General features: G+C 34.2%; 1 protein-coding gene across 2 annotated transcripts in view; it reads right to left on the reverse strand.

Moving 5' to 3' along the window:
• Positions 1 to 19,435, reverse strand: part of LOC106721276 (synaptotagmin-7) — a 214,972-nt gene that overhangs the window by 180,270 nt on the left and 15,267 nt on the right. Inside the window, exon 2 of one of the 2 annotated variants that reach the window (XM_045682685.1) lies at positions 13,173 to 13,274. In XM_045682685.1, the coding sequence (XP_045538641.1) occupies positions 13,173 to 13,274 (102 nt within the window). Of the gene's footprint in view, positions 1 to 6,288; positions 6,383 to 13,172; positions 13,275 to 19,435 lie in introns of those variants that run through there. The other variant, XM_045682686.1, reaches the window with a different exon arrangement.

A 19,435-nucleotide genomic window follows, 5' to 3' on the forward strand; every position in this document is an offset into this window, starting at 1 on the left:
AAACTTTTATGTAATCTCTTGTGTAAATTTTAAGATGTTACTTAAAACATTTTATCCATTATGCTTAAACCTAATCATTCTAATATTATAAACTAGCTTTTACCCGCGACTCCGTCCACGCGGAATAAAAATAGAAAACGGGGTAAAAATTATCCTATGTCCGATTCCTGGTTCTAAGCTACCTGCCCACCAATTTTCAGTCAAATCGATTCAGCCGTTTTTGAGTTATAAATAGTGTAACTAACACGACTTTCTTTTATATATATAGATACTAAAGTTTGGATGGATGGATGAATGGATGTTTTTAACTTCGTATTGCCAAAACGACTTAATGAATCTCTATGAAATTCAGATATAAAACATAATCTGGAAGAAAACATGTCCTACTTACTAAGTTTTGTTGTAAAATCCGCGTGAATGAAGTTGTGGGCAAACGCTATCCATAGATATTTTAAATTCTGTTCTTAGATAAAAATTTATCGATAGTCAAACATTGCCAAATTTCGTCATGATACACTTTATCGTGGCACGATAAAAGGAAAGGTAAGTATTGTAATTATTTTTATATATTAAAAAATGTTCATACATTTTTCTTTTAACCTCCAAGGCATTTCAGAAGTTTGGTCAGGAATTCGCCGACCGCTATGCGAACTAAATACTATCTTTATCTGACCTCTCAGCACAGTTAGAACGCCGGAACGGACATCTAGGAATATTTGATCACTGTTACATAACTCCGAACGTTTTACACGTCGAATAAAATGTTATGTCATCACATTTCGATAATTTTAATACATTTAGGTACGAAAGTTGTCGACAAGAATTTACATTGAATATTAAAGAAAGGTGACATAAAGTAAACATGTAACTGACAAATACAAATGTGTAAATGTAATGAATGAAGAGTCTACATCGTACTTAATAATAATATATAATCTCAGACACACTTTATATGTTTTTGGTAGATCCCACAAGAAACATATTTGTTGGATACACGAATGGGCTTGATCGATCGGTGAAATACTACGACCCCACAAAACACACGCGTGAATTTCAATCAATCCCGCGTTTTAGCTGATGTGTATGCGTGCCGGAGGCATATTTTTAGTCCACATTCCCTTTTCACCCTTTTCTTATAAGGAAGTCATGGAAAGGGAAATGGATTTGACAGATGAGGGAATGCATAGGAATAGGAAATATTTCATTTCTGTGCGTCCCTTCCTCCGTTGATTAAACGTACGATTGTACCTGCAATTGCAGATGTCCATAGGCAGCGGTCACTTCGCTATTTTGGCGAATTCTGGTTTCCGCACGCTCATTTGCCACCTTATAATATATAAATGAAGGTTACCTACATTACGATATTTACATATATTTAGCCCAGTGCAGGAATAAACCTACATATTTATAAAACAAATTCCATGGGTTAGACAAGCACTTAAGCGGCAGACAATATAATAACCACCCAGGGGACGCAATAGGAAAGTAATTGTCTGACCTACTCGTAAACTCTACTCTATAAACAACTGTCATTATAGTGTATATTTTAATCTTGTTATTATTGTATTTTTTCTTACATTTCTGTATTATGTAAATCAAATAGGAGTAATTCATAGAAACTAACGTACATATGTATTATGTGAGTTACTATGAAAATACACTGTCGAAAGAAACTGTACAAAAAATATATAGATATCAATATATTTTAATGACAAATATTGGGTCGGAAATATGTTTCAGTACATGTATTTAAACGTAGAAATTCACAGCAAAAAAGAATTCCTTCAACAAGTGTAAGTAGTTGACTTTAGCAAACATTTTCCGTCCCGACTTAAAAGCTTTGCAAACAAATCATGTCGACAAAATTGAAGATGCCTTAAAGAATTTTTATTTTACACTAAATGGTTAATGGCACTCTAAAAGTTGTTCAGATTATTTAATTCTAATTTAATTGAAGATTCGTTACTTTTTAACATGACTTTCATTTCCTTTTAACAAATTTAATTTTTTTATTCATGAAATAATTTAGGCAATTACTGTCTTTAATAACCTATTTTATGTTTGTATATAAGTAATAATAATTTACATAGAAATTTCACAAAAGGTGGCAAACAAACAAATGGCCACTTATTCAGCCAACATAGCAAAGGTACCGTGGCCCCTCTGCATTTGCAGGTGCTTTTCCTACCTTACATTAAGACTAAGATCCACTAAGCCGGAGATACCTTCAAACAAACATCCATCCATCCAAATATTCGCATTTATAATATTAGTAAGATATAAGCAAAGTAATATATTATGTCTATTAACAATTAAGAGGTGTCTGGTGGCATTTGAATATAAAAACATTGGCATTAAAACGGAAGGATCGTAACGACCGACCTCGACCGCACGGAATTCAGAGTAGCTGAATGAAGACGGGAATAAACGGAGGCTTTTGATGGTACTTTCAAATACTTTGAAAGTGGCTTTCAAACAATTGTCTTTGTCATTATCAAAAATGTTAATATGAATATCGAAGTAATTTGAATAGTATATCAAATACCTCGTCATCATCATCATCGATGGGTCCTATGTATAAGAACCAAAGTAACAAATTGATGATTTTTACTTTTTTGTGTTAAAAACTACCTCTTACCTCTCTTAGTTTAGGTAACAACACGCAATAAAAAATACACATTTACAGTTGTAAATGTTAATTTTTGCTAAAGTGACAGGGCCTACGCAGCCTAGTTTCCTATTCGGTCGAAACTTTGAGAGCCTGAAAAGTTGTCAATTTGTCAAATACGAGTAATTATTTTATGCTTCTATCATAAATTATAACATTAAAAAAATTATATTTACTTATGTTTCATGAATAACAAGATTATGTTTCATATCTAAGTATTAAAATCTTAAAATTCATCCTACATGTTCAAGGTAAAAATTTCACGGCTTGTTACTTGTCATATTCGATTTGGATTCAGTTACTGGCGGGGTAAGGTCAGATGTGAAGGTCAATTTATATTATAATTTAATTTTTCTAGGACCTCAAGATATATAGGGTTTGTTGACTATTTTCTTTATAAAAAAAAACATGTTAAATACTTGAACCTATATATCAATCAAGTTATAGTCAAAATATTATGCAAAATAAAAATAAATATTTTTTGAACTAGTCTTCGTAATTTTAGACACAACATTCTCATTTGAGCCTTTAAATAAATAATGTCATTTAAAAGTTAAGGTCCAAAGATAAACGACAAATTAAAATAAAGATGGCATTATTAAAAGTACTTAGGCCGACATAACGAGGTAGGTCGTTGTTAGCAGGAAGTAGTCCCACGCGCACACGGACCCTTAATTAGATGCGCAGTCACACTAATGCGCTGCATAAATAACCACACAAAAGAATTGCAAAAATTAAAAAGCGTAGTGGCATGAAATATACCGCAACATTTAAGCCTACGAGATTATTCTAGCAAACTTTGTCAATAAAACTGACAGTTGACCACTGTGTTCAATCATTATAGTTATTTTGAATGCGTTGAATAATTCCTATTTCTTCCGTCTCTCGTCGTCTTTCTATAGTATATTTGCAATTTATGCATGCAATTAATCAAAAGATTAAAGAAGAAAAAACTGTGACGCTAATGGTAGGGGGAGTAATGTTTAACATTTCAGAGGTGCAAAGCGGAAAATTGCGAGCAGTAATGTTGTTCGCTGCTGTACTTCGAAGAACATTCGCTGCAGACTAATGACTTGTGATACTTCATTCATTTAAATTCATCTTTAGCTGATGTAATGTAATTTTTTAAATAAAACTCCACATTTCTTTCACTTGAATAACCTTAAATTTAAAAAAAAAACTACGTTTGAGATAATTTATAATTCGATTATTTCAAATGATGCTAAAAATAAAAAGTAAAAATTATAAAATAAGTATATTTTTGCAATGGTAACACTACTCATATTTAATATTTAAATCTACGGAATGGATAAACTTTAAAAAGTATGAAATATTAAATAAATAAGCATTTTATTATTTCAATCTACCAAATTCGAGGTATTGCGAATGTATCACTTTTCATTAAAGCGGGTTTTATTCTCTGACGTTATAATTACTTTTCAGCATCTTGGTAGAAAGGGATTTCAATTACGAAAATTAATATTTTTATAATAAAGAAAAAGAACCCTTTTCTTTCTTTCCAGAGATATTTGAACCTTAATATGATTATAACCAGATTTAAATGTTTTATTTTTTTTATAAAACATTTTATCTAATTGGTAAAAACCATTTTAAAAATAAGTAAGTTTCAAACTTTCGTGAGGCATTATCATTTACTAATATAGGATAAATTAGTTTATTTTAGACTATAAATAATTAACGGTAAATTTATAGATACGAACAATTTAATGTACAAAATACGTTAGGAAATCGGAACTTGACTATTTCTCAATATAGTTTATCGGAGGGAATTTTCGTGGTGCATTTAGGCCACCTGGTATAGTGGCAAGTGTCACGTTTCCCACGATCGGAAAATGTACAGAGCGGTGTAAATCGGACGTAAGGTATTTTCGATCCGATTAAATTGGTCCTTTACTAAAATGTCTATTAAAATAATGGTATTTTCTATAATGAATGTAATCTTACAATCAAGAAAAAGATTAACATTATTTAATTAAAAAAAAATATCACTTCAATAATCTCTACTTATTTTGTATACTATGAATTAAAATTTTACATTTGTGAAAGTGTAATCTAAAGTTTATGAAAGAAAAATGTGCCGTTCTATGAAATGTCATAAGTTGATTTCTTCTATAAGCATTGAAGATTATTAGAGCTTACGTGTTTTGTCTTTGGCAAGTTGCCAGTAATAAATGTACACGTTGTACAACCGATGTCAAATTAAAAATGTGAGACGTATTTGGTATTTACTTTTATTTTACTTATTTTATTTATACTTTCTCAACCCGTCATGCTTTGTAATGTTGGGAAAAATAACTTTAAATGTCTCAATGGAAGCAAAAAATTTCATTAAATACGTGAAATTTTTGTAGGACCGTCATTGACTTTCTCATAACATCCTACCAAAGTTTCATCAAAAACAGTGTAGTGGTTTATGTATAGGAGACAAAAATACGTACATTGTTTTGTTAATTATTACAAAGATAAGAAACAAATGCGATAAGTCTGCAAATAGTAAACTTAAGTATTACAACTGAAAAAAACAATACTGGCCACAATACATCAGATTTCATGCATTTAAATCTTAAGCAACAAAAGAAAAACATTAGGTAACGCTATAACAAACAGATCGAAGTTTATGTGGAGTAGTACTACAAAAATATCTTCGGCGTCTTATATTCAAGAATAACAATAGGACTTCGGTAAGTAATGGAAAACATTTAGCTTGATTGAAAAGTTGACACAAAAATGCTTTCAGATATTTACTACCAATGTTTGACAAACAATGTAACTAGACGGTTGTTTAGTATAGTTCATAAATCGTCTTACTTTGCCATTATGTTGGCCAAAGCATTATATTGAAGACAACTACGAACTTTCACCGTCCAAAAGAGGTACCAACTACATTTTAAAATGTTAACACTATGTTTTAAGTGTTATAACTTTCTTCCATCCATCCATCCATTCAGCCTCGTAACTTATAACTTTCTTATGCAAATATATTAATGATACATTTTGTTTAATAAAAAAAACTTACGAAACAGTTATCCACTTTAAGCATTTCTCATTAAGGGATGATATAAAGCGCAGTTCACTATTATGATATATAAGATGTCATTGAGACATGAAGGGCCATTAATTCAAGTTCTCTTATCAAAAGAGGCTTGCTTCTTTTGTATTAGTGAATAAGTGGAATGTTTAATTCAAACGTTATAGTTACTCAATGATTTATAACAAGTGATAGACAGAGATAGATATAGTTCTGTACATTCGTGTTGAAATTATTAAATCCATATTATCCAAAATATTCAATTAGACTACGACATAAATTAAGACATTAATATGTGTACTAGTTAAGATTGTACTGATGAATCAAAAAACACAAGTGTTTATACGAGACACTTCGATGCATACACTGAGTGTGCCGTGTATAGTGTCGTAGTCTAATTATACCATATGATCAATTTCTCAAGACTTCTACTGCTTAAAACAAGTCTTCTTCGTACAACAACTATTTATTGGGTTTTTTTTATATCCGTCTGGTTGTTTTTCTATATAAGAACATTATAAATAAAATAATAATAATTTTTATTATATTCTATTTTTAAATTAGTACTTACAGTGACTGGGACAGGTACTTGGAGAGGCCGAGCTTGGTGATCTTACTGCCCTTGATGCCCTCATTTACAATATTGGTGACGGTGAGGAAGTTCTTCGTCATTGTAGACTCCTGAGACGTCACTATTGTCACAAAGAAAATTGCACAAATATTTTACTACCGGTTTTAAAAATTTAGGCAAAATTTTATTTCATTTATTAATTGGAAAGTAAAAAGTGAAGAAAATACACTTACTTTTTTAACAAATAACTAAGCAACATTGATCATTTTATGATTTAAATTCTTCTTTGGCAACAATAAACTTCCTAATAATGTTTTAACGATGAACAAACATCTTAATAACGTTTTCAAAGACACTAGTTTCTCTCTCTTCACTTAATGTTTTATCACAGTTTTATTATATCGTTGTATTTGTAAGTTTTTGTATGAAGAAAACACAAAATTATATTTTCAGCCCACGGTTTTTCTGGACAAAAAGAACAGTATTATTTTCATATCGGAAGTATTTTAATGGTATAAATATTCGTAATATGATTCTCTGTTGCGTTTACTGGAATGCAGTTCCTATTTATAAATGTATTAAATACAAACCAATAACTTAACGTAATTCAATTTGTATTTTTAAATGCCGAGTTGCAGCTTAAAAATATAAGCACTGAGCTTTTGCTACGAAAAATAATGAGCTTAATTAAAAAATCTCCAAATGACATGCAACAGAATTGAGCTGTCATATTTGTTAGTTGCTTATTCAAAACTCTATCGGTAAATTAAAAGATTTGGCACTGTACACTATTTACTATGCCAAATATTTCGTCTTTATGCATGTGACTCGACGAATTCATTTACAAAATAATGGCCACACATACAGAGTGTCCTAATTTTTTTGGCTGCTTCCATATAAAAAAATAATAATTTCCATACACAAAAAAATTTTTAAATCACGAAACTAACAAAGGAAAATAAAAAAATTATGGTTTTAAATTTATAAATGGTAGGAATTTAATATGCATAAGTATAATTAATAAATAATAACTCATGTAATTTTAAAATGCAATGAAACATTTTCACTTAAATTTAAAAACCACAAGAAACAATTATAGCAATTTTGTTTCTTAAAAACATCAACAAAATGGGAATTAATTTATTATTCAAAGAATGATAGCTACCACTTTTTAAACAAAAACATCTCCATAATAATTTGAACATTACATATAAAACTTTTCAAGAAACTTTTACATCAACAATCAATTTACGAAAACCCTTTTTTTGAGTTATTTTAAATTCAAGTTATAGTTTTAACTTATGTATTATTCGAAATATTCTACAAATTTAATATATTTTAAATTAATTTTGTATTGAATATGTGTTAAAAACTTTATCATTAAAACGGCTAATTTAAAAAGTATATACGTATACAGTAAACGCATACAGTGAAAGTTTAATTCATAAAAACATTCAAAACAAACCTGTTACATAACAATAAACAGCCGTAACGTAGACTGCTTTCAAAACTTAAATAAAAACAAAACGGAAATAAATTATAAAATCAGTAAACACTTTCAACAATTAACACTTAAATATTAATATAACGCACGTTTATTTTATAAACTTTTAGTATTGCTTTTAAATTTATAAAGAAGGAATAAATTTGAAGTTAAAGAGGGAGATACACAGAGCAAGAGAGAGCGATAGAACGACGGGCGTGCAGTCGCGGCGTCATACGAAATAACACTGCTACGGAAAATCGTAGCATCTCGTAGCTGCGCGTAGATGAGCTACGAATTCGAGTGTACTATAAGTTACCGCATACACATGTCGATTCTCGTAATATTTCGCAAACTCTAAAAGAACTCCCGAGGGCAAAATTATTGGGGACTGCGAATCCTTTGCGCAATAACTAAAATAAGCGATGTTTCTGGTTTGCGGAAAATGTTTTCAAAACATACGTTCATTTTCGTAAAAAGAATGAATAGACTACTATTCAAACTGTTTTGTTGAATAAAGTCGTAGTTAAAACTACGACTTTTATAGTATTTTAATAGTTTTTTAAAGTGAAAATTAAAATTTTCACTTTAAAACACTATTAAGAGTTATTAGAATGTACTTACATATGAAACTTCAATCAAGAATAAATAAAAATAAATAACAACGAGACAAGAATATTTCTACAATCGCATGAACGGGATCGCGGGCAAAAGCTAGATAAAAAAAGTTTAACTAAAAGTTTACCTACTTTTATGTTAGATTGGCATAAGTTAGCTTTTATACTTGAAGCAGGATGTTTTTTAATTAAAACATCGCTTATCGTTTCCTTAAAACTACGAAAAAAGTTAGGAAGATAACATAGCTACCATAACAAAATCGGCCTTTATGATATAAAGTTCGGTGTGAGCAAAAACTCAATGGAGGGTCAAATCCAATCGTATCAAATATTAACACATAAATATTTTTTTCAAGGATAGTTTGTTCCGAAAACTCTACAACAAGAACAGCAATTATTTGAAACAAATATCAAATAAATATTGTTTATTTAAAAAACACGCTATTAATGATTCAGTTTAGGGAATTTATTAATACTTTCATTAAAATAATGTTTATTGATGTCACGATGTGAACTGAACGAATCCTCGTTGTCTGTGTTGGTAATTTTAAAAGCTAATTTTTAAATAAGATGTATAAACTGGTTAAGTTATTCTGTTGTGTGAGTCGCGGCGATTTTCAAATTAATCCCGCGTACAGACGCCGATGCTCGAAAAGACACTGTAATTACGCTCTAAAATATTCAAGCGGAAAAAAACTTGACGACGGGATGTGACGTCACATCACAAAAAATTTTACATGTTTTTTTATTCTGATATGCCAACGATTCAAACAGTTATGATTTTTAATTTCATTAGGTGCCAATCGTGCATACGGACTGCTTCCACTACAAGCCTGTCTTCTGTATGGTAGTGGTATTGCACCGAGCGAATCAGGCCATTCGTGCAATAGATTGTGGTTGCTGGCGTCTATCCCTGTGATGATTCACGTAAAAACAATGCTTCTTAATTCACTGTTTTAATTAAATCACATGTTAACTCATCATCATCAGACTGAGTTCGACTGCTGAACGTAGGACTCCCCAATCGATTGCCATAATGCCCATGTTAATTGTTACACCTAATTGACTTGTATTTACTCGTAAGTTTAATTTAAAACTGTAAATTTTTGTAATTATTCCTATTGACTTTTAAAGAGATCATCTTGAGGTACGGTTTTCAAAACGACTCTTGTCTTAGAACGTAAACATAGTTTACATTGGGTTAAGAGTTTCGGGCTGCCATGTACCAAAGTCACGGCTTACATTTTTTATGAAGCCTTAAATTTAACATAGAAAGTAATCAATGATAAGCTCTAGTGGATATATACACCTAACAGAATTCCGCTGAATTGTAAACGTGAGGAGCATAAATTCTATACAAAATGTATGCAACTCGTTTTCACTTGTATTTTATGTGGTTTGTGTTTGCGAAACAATAAATTTAGATTTGTTCAAATAACATTATAATAATATAATAAACTTTTTTCTACTACCCTACAAATTCTCCTATACCTTACATAATAAACTTTTTTCTACTACCCTACAAATTCTCCTATACCTTACATAATAAACTTTTTTCTACTACCCTACTAATTCTCCTACACCTTACATAATAAACTTTTTTCTACTACCCTACAATTACATAATAAACTTTTTTCTACTACCCTACAAATTCTCCTACACCTTATATTATAATTAATTTAGATTAATTTTTATCAAAGCGTTCCCTTTGATTGTTAAAAAATATTTTTTACCTGGCATTTTTTTGTTTCAAAATCACATTCCTATATAACAATAAAAAATATAGCATTATACCATACAACGGGAGATAAGCTTCCTCTTTTCGTGGTAACAATCAAAGATTCTTACAATGTAGGTCAGCGTACTAAGGAAAATCATTAAGCTATTATGTTATATAATATTTTTATCCGACGGTTAGCAGATATATGAAACCTTAAATAGCGATAATCTACATACCAAGTGCTACTTAGAAAAAGATAACTTTGAACTGTATGTAATAACTAAGTTACTTGTATACGACTTTACATGTTTGCGACGCTATGCGTCCGCGACGCAACATGTCTCAACAGCATTATTCTACGGCCTGTCTAAAGCCCTTCGTGCACAAGGCTACGTAAATATGTGATACTACAAAGGTACTCTTGGGTCGAAAGTATGTCTGAAGTGTAGGTCTGTATAAACAACGTTAAATCGTCGACGAGAATCGTCTATTCGGTATAGTGACTATACGGTTAACACTTTGTAAACCGGTGTAATTGTTCCGCCACCTTGAAAATCATTTCAACTTTCGTAACGACGATCTTAACAGGTTACGAGCGACTGGCGAAGGCGACTAAAAAACAAAATTTCAGAGATGCGTGCGTGTATGCGGACCTCTATGACGTTGTATTACGTACATTACTTAGCGACTTATATCTCCAGGTATCCAAGGTTTGCGTAGCCTTTTGTAGGAAAGGCCTACAACTCTAAGAGTCGTCAACTTCTAAGAGTCTAAGACAGCTAGTTTATGTACACAAACTTACATTTACATGACTTCATGTGTCTACAACTCTACGTATTTACGGCTCTATACATCTGCCACTCTACAAGTCTACGATTCTTTGAATCTACACTTCTACATGTCTTCGACCCTCAGTGTCTATAAAAATATGAACACTAACAAAAAAAAAATAACCAAACTTAAAATGTGTTAAATATGGAAATTTTAAATAAATTGTGAATATTATATCTAAAAATTTCTGTTTTACTCGCACAAAACAGAGGAACTTAAAGCGTACCGCGAGCTAAATGCTAATTCAAGTCGAAACTTATTATAACTTTCTGAATTTTCCAGGCGCATATTTTATAAGTTATCTTCGATTCATATCTGTACTGTAAATTAAGTAAGAATTTTGGTTCTTAAATAGAACTACATAAAAATATATTCATTTCACAAAAAACTAAAATCGTATAAATGGATTTATGATGTAAAACTAACATTATATTTTAATCAAAAACGCCTGAATGAATCTGATTAGAATAGTCTGCAAAAGCACATTCTTACAAAATACAGAGAAAAACGCAGTCAACGCAGAGCGGGTGAGTTAGCGTCAGGTCGTTGACATAATTATTATTTACTATGGACGTAATTGTTTTTTACAAAATACATACAAATATTTTAAGACGTCTCATTATTTTGACAGATTCTATTGTTCTCCATGTCTTAACAACTACATGTGTCGAAAGGGTTGATGTAAAATGAACTCGATTTTTACATTTCGCTTGTATACAGCTCCTAATTTATTTCACAGATGCTTGTATCAGTGCTTGGCAGCCGACATCCATTTGCAGGACGTCCTACTTGACAGATAACTAAGACGAATAGCTGCAGTTCACCAAACTACTCACAGCTGATTCAATTTGACAACATCGCAAAGATGATCGCATCGCATATTAATAAATCATTAACGTAGTACGATAATAAGATAAACAAATGACACATTAGAGGAACCAATTACTTGCTTAGTGGTTAAATTTTTGGTGAAAGTTGACTAAGCTTCATGGAATAAAGCGGAATAAAATGGAATAAAGAATCATTATGTTCGTACTTCATAATGGGATTAAGGTTTTTTTTTTCTTACTTTTTAATATATACAAAAAGTTGATAAAAAAACTTTTTTCATTTTCTACAGCCGTGTGTATCTAATAAATGCTGCTGATATAAATCGAATATCTGCTGCGCGCCTTCTTACAAATGAATAAGATTTAAATTTGCATATCAAATTCATCGAGAGCTCCTTCTTCGAGAGTTCGCTTTGGATTATAATAAAGATGGATTATAGATGTCTTTCGCATTTAAATGAATTCTGATGCACTGAATATTGATTGATGATAGAGATAACATTAACTTCGAGTTAAGATAGTGAATTTTGAAAAATTTTACTTAACTTTTCATTCGATTACTATTCAATAGAATTCGGAACTCAAACAACGATATAAATTTACACGTTAGATATTTGAATTTCATCTTTTCTAAGGCACAGTCAAAACAATTACAATATTCAAAATAACTTAAGTTAACAAAATTATTTTTAAGTATAAAGGACCTAACTCTAAAAATCTTAGACATTTTCAATTACATTTTTAATATTTTTTCGTATACTGAATTATGATTATTACAAAATGATTATGCGTAAATTTCCGATATGCGATCTTCACAAATAAATAAAAAAGTACTTATACCGGAAATAGTTTATAAGAGTAAAACGTATTTTTTTAATTTATTTATTTGGAACAACTAACGACTACATAATCGGTACATCTATAATATAATTATAACAGACACCATGTAATAATCATTTACTATCACGTTGACGTCTATAATAGCACTCATCGGTGGTCAAAGGGTTGAAACGTAAAGTTTCATCTAAACTTTCTGATGTAAAAATGCACCAATGATAAAATAAGAGTTTGTTCAGTTTAAATAAACATTCATTTTTTTAATTTATGCAGAAGATATAAAAATATTGTTATAAATGAGAACTAAGAATTTTGCGTATTTTCACCAATAGATGGCAAGGCGGAAAAGAAAATTGAACACGACCTCTATAAACCTCTAGCGAAAACTGTTTAATTTGCCAACTAAAATGAAGACCGCGGTGAATCTATTTCGCAATAGATGGCGCTATTGAGGAAGAATACTTAGAGTACAATGAATTGATTTAAATTAAAACATGAAGGTAAATAATACACTAAAAACAATCATTTTACACCGAGTTGAAATTTAAACTAAAACAAAAACTTACCCTAGAGTTTTCGTAGTTATGAGAGGGGTTTTCAAATTTAGAAACCCATTTAATCTCGTTATGTTTTTCTCTCTTCCGCTGTCTGATCCTGACTGGTCGGCTCTGAAACAACGGATGATTTTTTTTTTAAATACTTAAATCAATTGTAATTAAAAAGATAAAAAATCAACAGTTTAAAATTTACATTTTAATAATATTTACACAAGTAAGAAAAATCGAGCATCTAGTTTTACTTCTGCTGATAGTGTATTATTCTAATAAGAGGTGGCGCTGTTCGTTATAATTAAAAAATTTTGAACAATCTATAGAAAAATTATCTTACTCTAGGTTGTTACGGTCGAAGCACCTAACCCAATAATAAACAAAACTCTGTTACTGAGAACTGAAAAACATTATTAAATAAAATAAAGGTACTACTTAAAACGCCTAGAGAGAATAAGTTAATTGGAAAGAACAAAATTAGCTCTGGAAAATTATTCAGTCCACGCGACAGAGCTTTTCAATTTGAAAATTGGGCTTGCATTCAGTCAATCAACCCTTTGGGAAACATTGATGAACGCAATTTCAAGCGGTTAAATTGACTGTTGCCGACCAATTTTCGTATAGTTCACATTGTTTGAGTCAAATGTTCAAGTTCTTCTTGAATTTACAGTTAAGCTTGTGTGTTATGTCCAGAGTTCTGTCCTGGTGAAGATGATACATAATTTTTACAAGTTAAAATAATAACAAGATTTTATTTTCTCGATCAAGGCCTTAGAAAGTTACATTTTTACTTCCAAAATTGCTCTACGATTATATAAACAATCTTTTAGTATTGATTTCGCAAACTCAAACTGCTTTAAGCGACTCCCAAAATGCCTAATAAATGAATTTAAGTGAGGCAGTGAATTTATAGAATCTATAAATCAAATCAAATAAAGGCACGTATCGATTTTCTCTGAATCGAATTTCCATCCTTCAAAAGACATTAACTGTAAAACAATGGGGTAAATTGAAAGGCAGTTTTAAAAGTTCTTTTTCAGTTGTAGATTTGCCTTCATTTACATGCTATTATCATTCGAATAAGAGCTGCACTGATTCTATTGACTATTGTAGTCGTACGTCCCTTGTGATTAAATTCTTCGAAAACCATTTCAAAAGTCTTTGAATTACTCTGTTCTTTTATTTTTGTCTTATTTTTCTAAATGTTCATTGATCATTTAAATAAAAAATTTACAATTTTAGTTTACTATTTTTCAACAAAAACAGAATAACGTAAAAAGGGTATAATAATGTTCATTTCAAAAAAAATCCCGACTGTATGAGGCTCTATTGCAATCAATAGTGCTATCTATTGGCACCATTTTAAAACAAAGATTTTACAATTTTTAATTTAAACTAAACAAATTCTGGCTTCATATAAAAAAAATCTTATTTTAGAATAGACACATATTTATACATCTTATATTTATGTATATAAAAGAAAGTCGTGTTAGTTACACTATTTATAACTCAAGAACGGCTGAACCGATTTGACTGAAAATTGGTGGGCATGTAGCTTAGAACCAGGAAACGAACATAGGATAATTTTTACCCCGTTTTCTATTTTTTATTCCGCGCGGACAAAGTCGCGGGTAAAAGCTAGTCTATTTATAAAATTATGATGAGCGAGACTCAAAGTTTTTCTCCCTCATTTACAATTTTATTTCCTACGTCCAATGAAGAGATGATGATGACGAGAAGAAGACGAATCGTATAACACCTTACTCGTTAAAATCGGTTTATTCGTTTAAGCTCTAGGCTGTCAAAATGGATTTACTTACATACAGATCCACATATATTAAATCAAACTTACATACACGCAAAAAACTTTCCACTCTTGTCAGTTTGGTAATTACTTCCGCACTTTCTTTTATCTTTTAAAATCAAAATTGTAGAATGTAGTAGTATTTTCCTAACATAGAAAGCAATAGTATATTGGTTATAATTAAGCTGAAGTAACTAAGAAACTTAAGTTCCACAACGCTATCACATTTCCATCCTTCCTACATAGCGTTAGTTCCGCCCTACATATCACAGCGGCAATTTAGCGCTCCCGACGCGTCTCGCAATTCATTTACTGCTAATTATAAACTAATTTAGATGCATTTAAACAGAAATTATTTATACATATTTAATATATATTTTTATATAGAACTCTTATGTAATTATTTTATTAGTAATCCTTGTTGTGAAGAATTGTACAGAAACAGAAATGTGCTATAAATATTATAAACTTTAAAATGCATGTTAAAACCATTTCATAAATTTTATATGTTCTCTTATATAAAATATTAGGTCCTTACATATGAAATTGGCGTTTTTCGTACTGGCCACTTTAATCACGAATTTCTCCTCTTTGGTAAGGAATTCCAAATTCAAATTTGTACAGCTATAGACTCATGTATTTGTGGTTCGATGACCGTCATTCATTTGTTTTCTTTCTTCTGTTTTTTTCTGTTTGCGTCACTCATTTTACAAAATGGAAAACTTAAAATATCGCATTATTTACGAGTATGAGTTCCGCCGTGGCACTAGTGCTGCGGAAACGACTCGAAGGGTGAATGATGTGTATGACGGTCGTGTTGCAAAAGAAAACACAGTTCGTTTTTGGTTCCAACGTTTTCATTCTGGAAATTTCGATCTGCAGAACAAGCCCCGTGGACGACCTGAGACTCAAGTTGATAATGAAGAGTTGAAGGCTATTGTGGAAACGGATCCATCGCAAACCACGTCCGAGTTAGCTGCAGACTGCGATGTTAGTGATAAAACTGTTTTAATTCACTTGAAGCAAATTGGGAAGATTAAAAAGCTTGAAAGGTGGGTACCTCACGAATTGACTGAAGCAAACCGGCAAACGCGGGTCGACTGTTGCGTTACATTACTAAACCAGCACAATAATGAAAGTATTTTAAACCGAATCATTACCTGTGATGAAAAATGGGTTCTTTACGATAATCGGAAGCGCTCAGCGCAATGGTTGGATCCTGGCCAGCCAGCCAAATCCTGCCCCAAGCGAAAATTAACCCCAAAAAAGTTACTTGTAAGCGTTTGGTGGACTAGTGCCGGTATTGTTCATTACAGTTTTCTCAAATCTGGCCAGACTATTACGGCTGATGTCTTTTGTCAGCAATTGCAAACCATGATGGAAAAGCTAGCGGCTAAACAACCTAGGCTGGTCAATCGCTCCACGCCACTGCTGCTTCACGACAACGCTAGACCACACACTGCGCAACAGACGGCTACTAAATTAGAAGAGCTTCAATTGGAAAGTCTAAGACATCCTCCGCCCGTAGGAGTTGCCAGCCCTCCTCTCGGGCGCGTCCCCAGGTGGCGGATAGGGGAACGCCACTCTGCATGGGTGGTATCGGGAAACCGGCGCGGACCAAAGCTGGCTGGGTTCGGGGCGTACCCTCAATCTCCTCGAGATTGAGAAACGGCCATGGCGTGAGCTCACGAGGCGGGCTTGAGCTTATTGGGCGCTTCCGGATCTCTTCTGACAGAGAAGAGACGTGGGAGGTGATAAGCGCGGTGCTGTGCCAAGTGCACTCGGCTTTAGCCGACGCCGGGCAACCCGTACACAGTGGGAACGGGGGCCCTGCAGGAATTCTCCAGGGCCGCGAGGAAGAAAACCTCAATAAAAAATAACTCTAATCCCAAGGTCTGGCGTGCCGAGGGGATGAATGGCTGGGAGGGAACCCAGTCGCTAGCGCAATCCAGGGACCTCACCCTAGTAAAAAAGGAAAAGAAACAGAAATGAATGTAGGATCCAAAACACATTTTCCCCAGGGTGGTACCGGCAATGCCGGAGAATCCACCCCTGAGCTTAGCTCGGGCAGCCTCATCGTATCTGGGGGGGGCAAGATTCTACATCGCAGCGGCGCAGATGCGTCGACTGCGGGCCCAGCAAAGGGCCAATTAGGAGAGTCGTCGTGGAAGGCAAAAGTCCCCACACGTACTAGAAGAGGGCGATTTGTTCGGCCTTATTCGACAAGCGGTCGCCAGGCAGAAAGTGAAGGAGAGATGTCGGACGTTTCAATACTATCAACCACATCTATTATTTCAGACACCAAAACGGCGAAGCGGAAGTCCAAGCCTTCCGGTGGTGAAATTATGGCTTCAAAGTTTATGGCTATTCCGAGTTCCGAATCGGATACCGGAAAATTAGCCGCAGACTCAATAGCGAAGACGAAGAGTAATCTTCCTAACCCGGAGGAACTAGTGAGCGAAATGCAGTCCTGTGCCAACGAGCAACTCGGCGAGCGCATAGAACAGCATCTTCAGGTTATCGAGGAGGTAGTGGATCGATCTCGCAACTTAAAGGGTACCTTTGCAAATGGTCTTCGGATAGCAGCGCTAAACCTTAAAGCTGCATTAGGTGAGCTTTCTCGGCGGTGTGTCACAGAGTCCAACTTGGAAAAACTCGAACGAGAGAACGCAGAGTTACGTTCCCAAATTTCCATCATGAGCTCTAGACTAGAAAAACTCACAGAAGAAATCAATATTCTACGAGTCAACAGTACCGCAACTTCCAGTCCTAGACCGTCGGTTGACGTGTCTCAAAAGAGGACCCCCTCAGCAGTAAATCCAAGGAGCAGAGAAGAAGGACTAATGGAACGAATCGGAGTCTTGATAGAGACTAAGTTAGCGGCTTTCGAAGCTAAACTGTTCCCGGATAGGGCCCTTCGGCCACCTTTAGGGGTAAACAAGTTCATCGTAGGTACGCAAACGCAAGAAACAGAAACTCTTAATCCCCGAGAGCACCGAAGCCATTCTGAAGGATTGGCTTTATCTGAGCGACCGCGAAGGGCAAGAAAGAAAAAGCCCCCGCACCCACAGGTGGTGGACCTTCCTCCAGTCGCTTTAGCACAACCCCAAGTGGCACGACATATGGCGGAGCAAACGTGGGTATCTGTTACTAAGAAACCCAAACCTGCAACGCTGACAGCTAATACTAAGAAAAGCGGAATCCGAAAGAAAGTGACGCGAGTCCCGTCTACGGAGGCCGTAGCCATCACCATACCGGAGAACTCTACTGTCACCTATGCCAAAGTCATGGAGATAGCCAAAAGCAAAATTAATCTAGCCGATATTGGCATTGACACTCTTAGACAGAAAAGAGCCATAACGGGAGGTCTACTATTGGAGATCTCTGGTCCAGAATGCAGCCAAAAAGCAGACAACCTGGCAAAAAAGCTACGCGAGGCTCTTTCTGAACTAAATCTCAAAATCAGTAGACCAATGAAAACGGGAGATATTCGCCTGAGGGACCTCGACGATGCTGTTAATACACATGAGATCGCGGAGGCAGTAGCAAAAGCAGGTGGATGCTCTGTAGATGCCATTAAAGTTGGGGAAATTCACCGATCTGGTTCTACCATGGGCACTTGCTGGCTACGTTGCCCAGTCAAAGTGGTCAGGGATTTATTGGCTTCTGGGGTCGTGAGAGTGGGCTGGAGCTCAGTGAGAATTGAAGCTCTCGAGCCTAGGCCCTTGCATTGCTTCAGATGCCTAGAGAAGGGTCACGTCGGCAGCAAGTGCACTAATCAAATATATCGGGGATCGCGTTGCTACGCTTGTGGGGAAACCGGACACCGGGCAAATGAGTGTACTTCATCGACTCTCAAATGCCCGTTGTGCTCAGATCTTGGTAGACCCTCGGACCATCGCTTTGGTAAGGGATGTGCCTCACTTCAGGAAAAGAGTGGAATAATAGGCAGTAAATCCTCTGCTTCTAAAGGTGCTATAGCCCATACATCCAATGTGTCGTTTCCGAATCCCATCTCGGACGTGGAGGCTATGGAAGCTTAAAATTCGAATTTTTCAAAGTTCTCCAGGGCAACCTGAACCATTGCCGCAATGCGCAGCAATTACTAATGCAAACCATTGCGGAGCAGCAGGTTGCTTTATCCGTAGTGGCAGAGCCATACAAGGTGCCTGACAATGAGCGGTGGTTTGGAGATTCAACGTGTTCTGTAGCGATCTACTGGAGTGGGGGAGATCGCGTCCCAATCTGCTCTCTTATAAATAAAGGAGCAGGTTTCCTGGCGATTCAATGGGGTACGCTGGCTATTGTGGGCTGTTATATTTCCCCTAATAAGTCTCTCTCTGAATACGAGGCTTATCTGGATAGCCTAGCTGTCTGCATTCGAGATTGCTACCCACGACCTACTATAGTCCTGGGAGATTTCAACGCTCATGCCCGAGCGTGGGGAAACCATAGAGATAATCCAAAGGGCAGGTTA

Source organism: Papilio machaon, chromosome 19 (assembly GCF_912999745.1).
Source record: "Papilio machaon chromosome 19, ilPapMach1.1, whole genome shotgun sequence".
NCBI lineage: Eukaryota > Metazoa > Arthropoda > Insecta > Lepidoptera > Papilionidae > Papilio > Papilio machaon.